The following is a 12,958-nucleotide window of genomic DNA, read 5'->3' as shown; positions in this document are numbered from 1 at the left end:
GACAATTAAGGCAAGAGGGAGGTCGACTACAAGACGTATTAGAATGGTCATCAGCACCACAGACTGGGCATTCGGCTATAGATCTGCAATATTTTGCAGGGTGACCAAATCGCCAGCAGTTTCTACACTGTTGCAGTGTAGGGATCACCTTTCGAACGTGTAAATGATGTCCTGCTACATAAACAAGAGGATGGGAGTTCACGGCTGTCGAAAGTTAATCGAGCCACATTGCAAGGGTAACGTCTCCGCCCGCGGGCAGGAAGGACGTAAGTGTCTACTTTGAGGATTGGGAGATCTTGGAGTTCCAGCTGTTCAAGAATGTCATTACCACATGTCTGGAAATTCTGTTGGATTATGGTATGGGGCAGAATAACAGTACCACTACAAGAATTGAGGGAATGATGTTTTTCGATAGTGACAGGAATAGTATCGATATGTGAAAGAAGAGAAAGATCACGAGCTTGGGTGGCATTATGGATAGTGATGATGCGGGTACCGCTCTTGAGAGCGTGAAAGGAAATATCTCTACCAACATGGCGTAGGAGCACCTTGCCAATACTATGGCCAGAAAGATAGGCAATAGAGGAAGTCAGTCGTAAAGTAAAGAATTTAGTCCATTGTGCATTCCGAAACTGAGCATGGAAAGGGAGAGTACAACGTGTCGGTCTTTTCTGAGTAGAACGAGAAGGTGGCAAAGAAGTATCATCGGGCAATTGTCGTTGGCGTTTAGGAGTGGGACCGGAGTTGGTCCGGCGTGGGACGGGCTGGCGATTTGAAAATTGCCGCACCGTAGAGGGAGAGGCAGGAAGCATAATCAAAGGAGAACGGAGGTCAGACAAATCGAAGGAGTCAGTCGAAACCCCGGTACCTGAAGCGGGTGACGAAACAGCACCAGAAAGAGGTACAGGGGCCTTAGGAGTGTCCGAAGAGTGGTCAAAAGATGAGGTGAGGTCAGAACGGGATGCAGTAACAAGGTGCCCGGGGGTAGTGGGGTCATGGAATGGGAACTCCATGATTAGGTTACTTCTTTCTTTTTGTTTTTAAGAAAAAAAAAAGAAAGAAGAAAATAAAATAAAAAAAAGAATGAAAAGGGGGGGTGGGACTGGGAAGGGATAGTTCCTAGGAGGAATGAAAGGACTAGAAATCTCCCTCCGTGCCCAAGAGGACCTCGGCACCGCAAGTAGCACAGATGCAGCATGGAACCCGTGCCATACCCTACCCTTCATGGCAGTAAACCAGCAATCCAGGATAGCAACCTCACATTGTCGAGCTACCTCGGCGGACAAAAGAGAGGGCGGCCAGATATCCGCCACAAAGCATACCTCCTTTGGCCACCACCCCAGGAATCTGAAAGATGGCTTCCAGAGATACACCCATCGCCCGAAAGACACCCAAAGCCACCCTCTGGGATACAGGAGAGGGATCGGGACATCCCCAGGCAATCCAGATTCCACGGAGAACTACGCCACCGCCAAGAACCTCAACGGAATGGGATGGACCTCGGTACCCTTTCCCCTACCTAGGAACTAGCATGCCTGTGGGAAAAATCCCAAAGGCCAAAAAGAGGAAGGGCAAAAGAGTGGTGTGGGGAGGAGGAGGAGGAAAGGAAAAAGAGGAGGATGGGGAGGATGGGATAGGGAAGGGGGGATTGGGGGGTAATTAGGTTTGGTCTGAGGAAGGAGACCGACAGGTCTAATTCCTCAGACCAAGAGCCTCTTTGCCATGCCAAGGATCCCCCCTTGAAGAGGAGCTCTTGTCTCAAAATAATGTGATAAACCACCAATATGTACATTTTTTCTGTGACTTCTGTGTAATAAGTAAATTTATTTACCAGGTGAGCACTCTGCCAGAGTACACAAAAAAGAGGTTTGGTGGACGCAGGATCCAAATTTACCTGGCAATGCTTTCGCTCATCCTCTACGTTTTCACAAAGATCTCGGTAAGTAGCTGACAGTGTGCATCCTTGTGATTTTTAAAAGAGAGCATAAATTTTGGACAAAAAAGTTTTGAATTTCCACTTTACTATTCAAGTATATATAGATTATTTTAGTTTTAATATTTAGTAATGCAAAAAAAAAAAATCACTAAAAGGTGTGTGTGTGTGTGTGTGTGTGTGTGTGTGTGTGTGTGTGTGTGTGTGTGTGTGTGTGTGTGTGTGTGTGTGTGTGTGTGTGTGTACTCACCTAGTTGTACTCACCTAATTGAGGTTGCAGGGGTCGAATCCAAGCTTCTGGCCCCGCCTCTTCACTGGGCGCTACTAGGTCACTCTCCCTGAACCGTGAGCTTTATCATACCTCTGCTTAATTAAAGCTATGTATGGATCCTGCCTCCACTACATCGCTTCCCAACTATTCCACTTCCTGACTACTCTGTGGCTGAAGAAATTCTTCCTAACATCCCTCTGATTCATCTGTGTCTTCAACTTCCAACTGTGTCCCCTTGTTGCTGTGTCCCATCTCTGGAACATCCTGTCTTTGTCCACCTTGTCAATTCCTCTCAGTATTTTGTATGTCGTTATCATGTCCCCCCATCTCTCCTGTCCTCCAGTGTCGTAAGGTTGATTTCCTGTAACCTCTTCTTGTAGGACATACCTCTGAGCTCTGGAACTAGTCTTGTTGCAAACCTTTGCACTTTCTCTAGTTTCTTTACATGCTTGGCTAGATGTGGGCTCCAAACTGGTGCCGCATACTCCAATATAGGCCTAACGTACACGGTGTACAGGGTCCTGAACGATTCCTTATTAAGATGTCGGAATGCTGTTGTGAGGTTTGCTAGGCGCCCATATGCTGCAGCAGTTATTTGGTTGATGTGCGCTTCAGGAGATGTGCCTGGTGTTATACTCACCCCAAGATCTTTTTCCTTGAGTGAGGTTTGTAGTCTCTGGCCCCCTAGACTGTACTCTGTCTGCGGTCTTCTTTGCCCTTCCCCAATCTTCATGACTTTGCACTTGGTGGGGTTGAACTCCAGAAGCCAATTGCTGGACCAGGTCTGGAGCCTGTCCAGATCCCTTTGTAGTTCTGCCTGGTCTTCGATCGAATGACTTCTTCTCATCAACTTCAGTCATCTGCAAACAGGGACACTTGGGAGTCTATTCCTTCCATCATGTCGTTCACAAATACCAGAAACAGCACTGGTCCTAGGACTGACCCCTGTGGGACCCTGCTGGTCACAGGTGCCCACTCTGACACCTCGCCACGTATCATGACTTGCTGCTGTCTTCCTGACAAATATTCCCTGATCCATTGTAGTGCCTTCCCTGTTATCCCAGCTTGGTCCTCCAGTTTTTGCACTAATCTCTTGTGTGGAACTGTGTCAAACGCCTTTTTGCAGTCCAAGAAAATGTTACGGCTGTTACTGCTGGCCACACGTAATCCAATGTACGAACCACAACCCGGCTGGTCAGGTACTGACTTTAGGCGCCTGTCCAGTGCCTGCTTGAAGACAGCCAAGGGTCTATTGGTAATCCCCCTGATGTATGCTAGGAGGCAGTTGAACAGTCTTGGGCCCCTGACACTTATTGTGTTGTCTCTTATCATGCTAGTGGCACGATAAGGGGGCTGTTGCACCATCTGCCAAGTCTTTTGCTTTTGTAGGGAGTGATTTTCATGGGCAAGTTTGGGGCTAGTCCCTCTAGGATTTTCCAGGTGTATATAATCATGTATCTTTCTCTCCTGCGTTCTAGGGAGTACAGGTTTAGGAACTTCAAGCGTTCCCAGTAATTGAGGTGGTTTATCGCAGTTATGCATGCCATGAAGGTTCTCTGTACATTTTCTAGGTCAGCAATTTCACCTGCCTTGAAAGGTGTTGTTAGTGTGCAGCAATATTCCAGCCTAGATAGAGCAAGCGACCTGAAGAGTGTCATCATGGGCTTGGCATCCCTGGTTTTGAAGGTTCTCATTATCCATCCCGTCATGCGTTTGATACAATGTTATGGTCCTTGAAGGTGAGATCCTCTGACATGATCACCCCCAGGTCTTTGACATTAGTTTTTCACTCTACTGTGTGGCTGGAATTTGTTTTATACTCCGATGAAATTTTAATTTCCTGACGTTTTCCATGTCGGAGTAATTGGAATTTCTCATCATTGAAATTCATATTGTTTTCTGCAGCCCATTTATAGATCTGGTTGATGTCCACCTGGAGTCTTGCAGTGTCTTCAATGGAGGACACTGTCAGGAAAATTCGGGTGTCATCTGCAAAGGAAGATGCTGCGCTGTGGCTTATATCTATTGACAATACTTGGGGAAAAATCATTACCATCCCTCTCAAGGCAGGAGAAACAAGATCTGGAAAAGGTATAGAGAAAATTAACTACCTGTGTAGAGCTAATAAAACATTTAAACTTATGAGAATGCTGCAGAGTGCTTGAAATGTAGTCTCTGGAGTAAAGAAGAGAGAGATACCTGATAATACAGTGGACCCCTGACTTACGATATTAATCCGTTCCTGAGAGCACATCGTAAGACAAAATTATTGTAAGGTGAATTAATTTTCCCCATAAGAAATAATGGAAATCAAATTAATCCATTCCAGACACCCTAAAGTATGAAAAAAATATTTTTACCACATGAAATATACATTTTCCTACACACAGATATAAGGATACATGCACAATATATATTGTGTAATGAAGAATAAATGACACCTTTATTGCAGATGTGGTGATGAGTGATGGGATGGGAGGAGGGGAGATGGAAGTGTATTAATTTTTGGAAGGGGAATCCCCTTCCATAAGGACTTTAGGTAGCAAGTCCTTTTCCGGGGTTACTTCCCGTCTTCTTTTAATGCCACTGGGAACAACTTGAGAGTCACTGGACCTCTGTCGCACCAAAAATCTGTCCATAGAGCTCTGTACCTCGCGGTCCTTTTAAGATTTTCCTAAAGTGGTTCACAACATTGTTTTTGTAAAAGTCACCAGCACGGCTTGCAATAGCTGTATCAGGGTGATTTTCCTCCATAAAGGCTTGCAGTTCAACCCACTTTGCACACATTTCCTTAATCTTTGAAGAAGGCAACTTCCTCAATTTCTCTCTCCTCTTCTCTGAAGCAGTTTCCTCAGTTGTGGCCTCTTGCTGTTGCAGATGCTCTTGCAGCTCATCAGTGGTTAGTTCTTCATCATTTTCCTCCACCAACTCTTCCACATCCTCCCTGCTAACCTCCAACCCCATGGACTTTCCCAATGCCACAATAGATTCCATAACTGGCATAGGCTCCTGAGGGTTAGCCCCAGACCCTTCAAAATCTCTCTCTTCTACACATTCTGGCCACAATTTCCTCCAAGCAGAATTTAAGGTCCTCTTAGTCACTCTCTCCCAAGCCTTGCCTATAAGGTTTACATAATTGAGGATACTAAAGTGATCTTTCCAAAACTCTTTTAGGGTCAATCAAGTGTCTGAGGTTACTTCAAAGCACTTTTGAAACATTGCTTTGGTGTACAGTTTTTTGGAAATTTGAAATGACCTGCTGGTCCATGGGCTGGAGGAGAGGAGTGGTATTAGGAGGCAAGAATTTCACTTTGATAAAACTCAAGTTCCCCGAAATTTGCTCTTGTCAAGTCTGAAGGATGACCAGGAGCATTGTCTAGTACCAGGAGGCACTTAAGCTCCAATTTATATTCCAGGAGGTAATTTTTCACAGTGGGGCCAAACACATGGTAAAACCAGTCATAGAAAAGCCCCTAGTGACCCATGCCTTACTGTTTGCCCTCCACATCACACACAAATTGGCCTTGACAACATTGTTTTTCCTGAACACACTGGGAGTTTCAGAGTGATACACGAGTAGAGGCTTCACTCTGCAATCACTACTAGCATTACTACACAACATTAAGGTTAGCTTGTCTTTCATAGGCTTGTGTCCTGGCAGTGCTTTTTCCTCCTGTGTAATGTAGGTCCTGTTTGGCATTTTCTTCCAAAACAGGCCTGTTTTGTCACAATTAAACACTTGTTGGGGTTTTGCTCCTTCAGCCTCTATGTACCCCTGGAATTCCTGCACATATTTTTCAGCCACTTTTTGGTCCAAACTGGCAGCCTCACCATGCCTTATCACACTATGTATGCCACTACGATTCTTAACCCTTTCAGGGTCCAAGGCCAAAATCTGAAGTGGTGCTCCAGTGTCCAAGAAATTTTGAAAAAAAAAAAAAAATTCTTACAGAATTAACCCTTTGAGGGTCGACAGGCCCTCTCCAAGACTCGTTCTCAGGGTTGGCCAAATTTAAAAAAAAAATAATTTTTTTCTTATGAAAAGATAGAGAATCTTTTCCCGATCATATTGACACCAAAAGTATGAAATTTGATGGAAAACTTACGGAATTATTCTCTCGCAAAGTTAGCGGTCTCGACGATGTTTACACCGGTAATTTTGCCCACTTTGAGCCCTATTTTCGGCCAATTCCAGTGTACTAGTCAACAGAAATCATAACTATTTCTCTAGAACTCTATTTTTGCTATGGAATGAGTACAAGAAACCACCCATTTACTGATTTCAGCTATCCAATACAGTGGTCAGAATTTAGCAATTTTGCCAATTTCACACAAATTTCAAAAGATGCCAATTTCCAAATAGGGTCCAGAATAAACAAGAAAGACATTCCTGGCACTAAAATAACATTTCCTCTGTTCATTAGTCACATGTCCAGGCCCCTCTTATATTTCTTTGGCTTTCCACTTTTAATTTTTATTCTTACAAAAAATAGAAGATTTACTGTTATGCAGACTGCTGCATTAGTGTAGAAATGGTATAAATAATATCAGCACACTTGTGAAAGAATATTAGACTCACCAGTTGATGTGTATTGGACGCTTGGCATGATTTGTTTACTTTTGTAAAACCAGTCAAAATCATCTCAATTTCTGTAATATGTCTTCCATTCTATAAAATGAGACCAAGAAAACTAGAATACAACAATAAATACCATACAAAAATACAGTGCAAATTCGCTGTTTTATTCCAAAAGCACGGTCAAAGTTTTTTTTTTCTCATTATGCACTGTGTGCTGCAGGATCTTTTTTTATACTGCACACACTGACCACATAGACCCATTCTTTCATATGTATGCCTACCAGCTTTCTCCCACTAGATTTGAGGGCGCTAGAATTTAGGCGTACTAGTACATCAAAAACCCTGGGTCGTAAGCCGTACTAGTACGGCCGAAACCCTCAAAGGGTTAAAGAATATATTTTTGTGAAGGTAATAAGACAAAAAAAATTTTTCTGATCAGTACTTACCAAGATACAGTGCTGAGAAGTTTACGCAAAATGACCGGGTGGCGGTAACATCGATGATTTCCACATACGCGCATTACTTTATTTAACGTTTTTTGTAGTTTTATCTTTTCTTTTCTAATTTTTTTCTTTTTCTACTAACATTTGGGACCTGAGAGACCAATACTGTATATAATGTATATATATAAACTCACTGTATTGAACACAATAACCACACTAAAGTTATTATCATATGATTGTTTACCACTTTTCTTTATTACAATAAACATTTACAAATCTTGTTTAATACTAATGTTCTATCATATATTTACATATTTACAATCACTGGACATCGTTTTAGAACTGCTGGAGCTTGTGGAACTCCTTGAAACAAGGCACCATGCACAGAGGTTTGTTGCCGTCGTTTCGTTTGTGCACAGACAATGCATCTCTTCTGAGCAAATTTCTTCTTAGTTGCAGGAAGCTGTATTATGAAATGATCACCTTCCCTCCTCAAACGCTTGGGTATATTTTGAGGAATTCAGGGACCTTGTTGTATAGCAGGTGTTGTTACCTGGTACTCATTATGAGTTGTCTGACAGCAGACAAACAAAATTCACCATACGGTGGTCTGTTGCCAGTCTTCATTTGGTACATATTATATGCATTGAGCAATGAAGTGTCCATGAGATGAAAGAAAAGTTTCATGTACCACTTGTAACTCTTACGAACACTATCAACAAAGTCAATCTGCATGTCACATTTGTCAACCAAGCGCATGTTTTGTGTATAATCAATCACTGTCACTGGTTTTCGAATATGTTCATTAGTCATTCGATCAACTTTGCCACTGTCTTGCATTTCGTTACGGTGAATGGTTGTCAACAATGTGACATCTCGTTTGTCATGCCACCATAATGCCATGATGTCATTGGCAGTAAACACCTGCACATCACCATGAGCACCTGCGTTGAACCTGGGCATATATTTACGATTAGAGCGCACTGTGCCACACACATCTGTCTTGTTCACTTGCAAGAAATCACTGAGTAAAGGGCTTGTGTACCAGTTATTGGTATATAATGTATGCCTCTTACCAAGATAAGGTGCCATCATGCTTCTCACTACATCACCTGAGATACCCAATAACATCTTGGTATCTTTCAATGTTTTACATCCAGTGTATACAACAATATCCAATACCAGGCCACTGTCACAGTCACAGAGTACAAACAGTTTTATACCAAAGCGTTTTCTCTTGCTCGGTATATACTGCTTGAATGACAGTCTACCTTTGAACAAAATCAAAGACTCGTCAATTACAAGATTCTTCAATGGATGAAAGTACATGTTGAACTTTTGTTTGAGATACATAAAAACATTTATAATCTTGTATAACCTGTCACTTCTTTCAGGCCTGGTTTTGTCAGAGAAGTGCAACATACGTAACAGTAAGATAAACCTGTTCACTGGGATGATTTCACTGAAGACCGGGGTAGAAATTAGCCGATCTGTGGACCAGTATGCTTTTATATTATGCTTATAGACATGAGGCATAAGCATTATTGTTGCAAAAAACAAATACATTTCTGCAACCGTCGTCTCTTTCCACCGGTGTAGTCTTGACTGTGGTGATATGATCGTATTTGCCATGGTGTACTCAAAATACTTGTTACTTTCCCTGACAATAGTTTCCATCAAGGGCTGGTCAAAGAATATTTCAAAAAATTCCAGTTCATTGGCCATGGTTCCAAGGGGACAAGTAGGTAGAATTCCACTTTGAGAATCATCAAAGTGGTGGGGCTTGGGAACAAAATTGGGATTTTGCCGCCAATCCCAGATACGGTTTGCTGGTGGATACTGGACATCATAGGCTGGTTGTGCGGGTAGTTGTGGTGGGTTGGTGGCTGTCGCTCCGCTTTGTCCTTGAACTGAGGAGTCAGCAGGGTGGGTCCCAGCCTGGGCTGGTGAGTCATGCATGGCCATGGCACTACCATCACCACTACCACCATCTACTGATGCCTGTGGCCTATCCATGCCAAGTGTAGCCACATCATCCTCACTTTCACTGTCTATTCCTGGTGTAGGGCCATGGGATGTACTCTAGGATGTACTCTGTCCCCTGGGCACTGCATAGGATACACTACCCGAGCACATGCGGCGGCGTACATACCGACGCTTCACTGGTGAATATGTTTCCTCACTATCACTACTCGAATGATCGTCAAGAGCAATAAAATCACAATCCACGTCACTATCATCATCATTACTGAAGTCAGAGGCCTGGCCACGTGAAAATAATAGTTTTCTCTTGCGACGAGGTACAACTGACCGTGACTGAGGAGTGCCCACACCAGAGGTAGAAGGTTGAGGATCGTCAGGGTTTTCTGCGCTATTATCGATATCCTGGTCATTCCTTTCGGTCACTAACTGATCAAAGCCAAAGAATTCGTCTTCATTTCCACTTCCATCAGAGTCAGAACTATCAGATAGGAAGAGGAGAGTCCCAATTTTCCTTGGAGTGAGAGCTGCCTTGCGATGAGGCATGGTCAACAAAGGTAACTGAGCCGGTGTTCCCACAATGCTACGTGGGCGCCTAGAATTTTTGTTTACGACGCACACCCACCACACAAACCCATTCTCTCACATGTAGGCCTATGAGCATTTTTGCACTAAATTTGATGCCACTAGAAGTTTGACGTAGATCTACGGTTTGGACCCTGAACGTGAAGCCGTAGATCTATGGGACAGACCCTGAAAGGGTTAAATCTCTCAAACCAACATTTGCTGGCCTTAAATTCACTCACATCACCATTAGTTGCAGGCATTTTTTTAATTAAATCATTATGCAACTGCTTTGCCTTTTCACATATGATCGCTTGAGAGATGCTATCTCCTGATATCTGTTTTTCATTTATCCACACCAATAACAGTCTCTCAGCATCTTCGAGTACTTACAATCTGTGTTTCATAAAGATACTTGCACCTTTCGCAACAAAAGCTTCCTTGATTGCCTTTTTGTTGGCCAGGATAGTAGTGATGGTAGACTGGGGTTTGTTATACAACCTGGCCAGCTCAGAGGCACGCACTCCACTTTCAAACTTATTAATTATCTCTTTCTTCATTTCAATAGTAATTTTCACCCTTTTTACCACAGGGTTGATGCTAGAAGCTTTCTTTGGCCCCATGGTGGCTTATTTAAAAGTTACAAGCACTATAAACACTGGAATAATACAAAATGCTCTGAATGTATGCATGGCAGCAACCGCACTGGCTTGTAAACATTGGCACACTAACTGAAGGCAGACCAGCTGAGGCGCGCTCAGGCCAGCCAGATGTTGGATGCGTATGGGACGAATGATGCAAGTTGAGTTTTTCAACGTAGGTCAGGGTCAAATTTTTACGCTGACAATCATTGTATGTCGGTTTTATCGTAATTTGAGGTCATCGTAAATCAGGGGTCCACTGTATATACATGGAAGATACATGAGGGCCTTATCCCAAATCTGCATACTACTCTAACTGTGTACTTTAAAACCTTGATTTAACAGGCCTCGGTTAATTTTTTTTTTTTTTTTTTTTTTGATTAAGACATTGCTGGCTAGATTGATTTTGAAACAATGGTCAAAAGGACAAAGTCCATTGTTTACAGAATTCTCAGTTATTGTTATAATTAGCTGGGTAATTGATTTCAGAAACAATTGATGAAGTCCATCAGTTACAAAATGTACGTTATTGTTACAATAACGGCAAAATGATCTCATTTGGATTTACTAGACAGTCCACATTTGGATTTACCAGACAGTCTCTCTCATCTGTTTAGTTTAACCCCTTGACTGTCACATCCCCAAATCCTGAGGTGTCTCCTGGTGTCGCAAAATTTAAAAAAAAAAAAAAAAAAAAAAAAAATCTTATGAAATGATAGAGAATGTTTTCCCGATTGCAATGACACCAAAAGAACAAAATTTGATGGAAAACTAATGGAATCACGCTCTCGCGAAGTTAGAGACCTCGGCGATATTTACGAATCGGCGATTTCGCCCACTGAGCCCTATTTTCAGCTAATTCCACTGTTCCAGTTGACCAAACTCATAGCTATTTCTTTAGAACTCCACTTTTTCTATCGATTGAGTACAAGAAACTGCCCATTTACAGATTTCATCTACCCAATAACGTGGTCAGAAATTTGCAATTTTGCCAATTTCACAAAAATTAAAAAATATGACAATTTCAAAATAGGGTCCAGAATGAACAATGCAGACATTCCTGGTTCTAAAATAACATTTTCTTTGTTCATCAGTCATGTCTCCAGGCCCCTCTGATATTACTCTTGCTTTCTATTTTGAATTTTTATTCAAACAAAACATAGGATTTACTGTTATGCAGACTACTGCAATATTGTAATAATTGTATAAATAATGCCAACCCATTCATGACTGCATATTAGAATGGCTAGTTGGACATTTATTGGACAATGACATCATTTGTTTACTTTTGAACATCGGCAAAAATCAAACATTTCCCCTACTTTGAGCTCCATTTCAAGGTTCTTTTCATAGTAAAACCAATCAAAATCACCTCTATTTCTACAAGATGTTTCCCATTCTATCAAATGAGACCAAGAAAACGTGAATACAACCATAAATACTATACAAAAATAGACCACAAAGTCGGCATTTTAATTAAAAAAAACGTTTTTTTTTTTTCTCATTATGCACTGCGTGCTGCAGGATTTTTTTATATGGTGCACACTGACCACACAGACCCATTCTCTCAGATGTGGGCCTCCCAGCTTTCTCCTGCTTGATTTGAAGCCTCAAAAATGGTGGCTCGTAAGACGTATATATACGACCAAAACAGTCAAAGGGGTAAATCAAAGTACACCAGTATTCAAATGTCCACCTGTGTTGAATGTTTGAGGCTGATCAGAAGAGGCATTCTTTGGTTGTGGCTGAAAAACCTTGAAAACAATTCTCAAAACCACTATATGTGGTTTTGGGGATATCTGATACAGTGGTACCCCAAGTTTTGAACTTAATTTGCTCCAGAAGGCTGTTCAAGTGCTGATATTGGACGAATTTGTTCCCATAAGGAATAATGTAAATTAGGTTAGTCTGTTTCAGACCCCCAAAAATACACATACAAAAGCACTGAAACTTGGGGTACCATTGTAATTAAATTTGACCTATAAATTCAATAAAGAAAAAGTGTAGCTGTAGTATTTACAAATTATATATTTTGTAAGTGTATAGAATGGAGATAATCTAAATCTGTTTGTTGTAGGAATGTCGAACTCAGTATCGGGAGGGGTTAAATAGAAGTACGTACATGCTTAGATAGAAGAACTGATTGTATATTTAGGTGGGTCACTTAAGAGAACCTTGACCTACAAATTGTAGTTATTCCAGAAATGAAGACAATGATCCTGTAATAAACATGCACTCAAAGAAATGATTGGCTAACAGTATTCATGAGGAGAATTTACAAATTCTCTTTAGTGGTTCATCAGATGTAGTTCCCAGAAACATGAGCTTCCAACATGCACTTCAGTATCACCCATTTATGTATAAATATTGTATCATGTTGAAATAAACTTGTATCTGTATTAGTGGACTCTTAGATTACAGTTTCTTCATATAGTAACTCATATATCCAGTACAAAATGCATGCACTTATATTTTACTGCACAGTCTAAATGTTTCAGTGGTCTTATTGTTATGCACTCTGGGTTTGCATATGCATGGAAGAAATAG

General features: G+C 41.6%; 1 protein-coding gene across 1 annotated transcript in view; it reads left to right on the top strand.

Moving 5' to 3' along the window:
* Window positions 1–12,958, top strand: part of LOC128696956 (sodium/mannose cotransporter SLC5A10) — a 166,982-nt gene that overhangs the window by 75,665 nt on the left and 78,359 nt on the right. Inside the window, exon 5 of the mRNA XM_053788388.2 lies at window positions 1,835–1,939. Coding sequence (XP_053644363.2) covers window positions 1,835–1,939 — 105 coding nt within the window. The remainder of the gene's footprint in view (window positions 1–1,834; window positions 1,940–12,958) is intronic.

This window comes from Cherax quadricarinatus, chromosome 31 (assembly GCF_038502225.1).
Source record: "Cherax quadricarinatus isolate ZL_2023a chromosome 31, ASM3850222v1, whole genome shotgun sequence".
NCBI classification, from domain to species: Eukaryota; Metazoa; Arthropoda; class Malacostraca; order Decapoda; family Parastacidae; genus Cherax; species Cherax quadricarinatus.
This window is presented reverse-complemented; position numbering and strand designations above follow the sequence as displayed.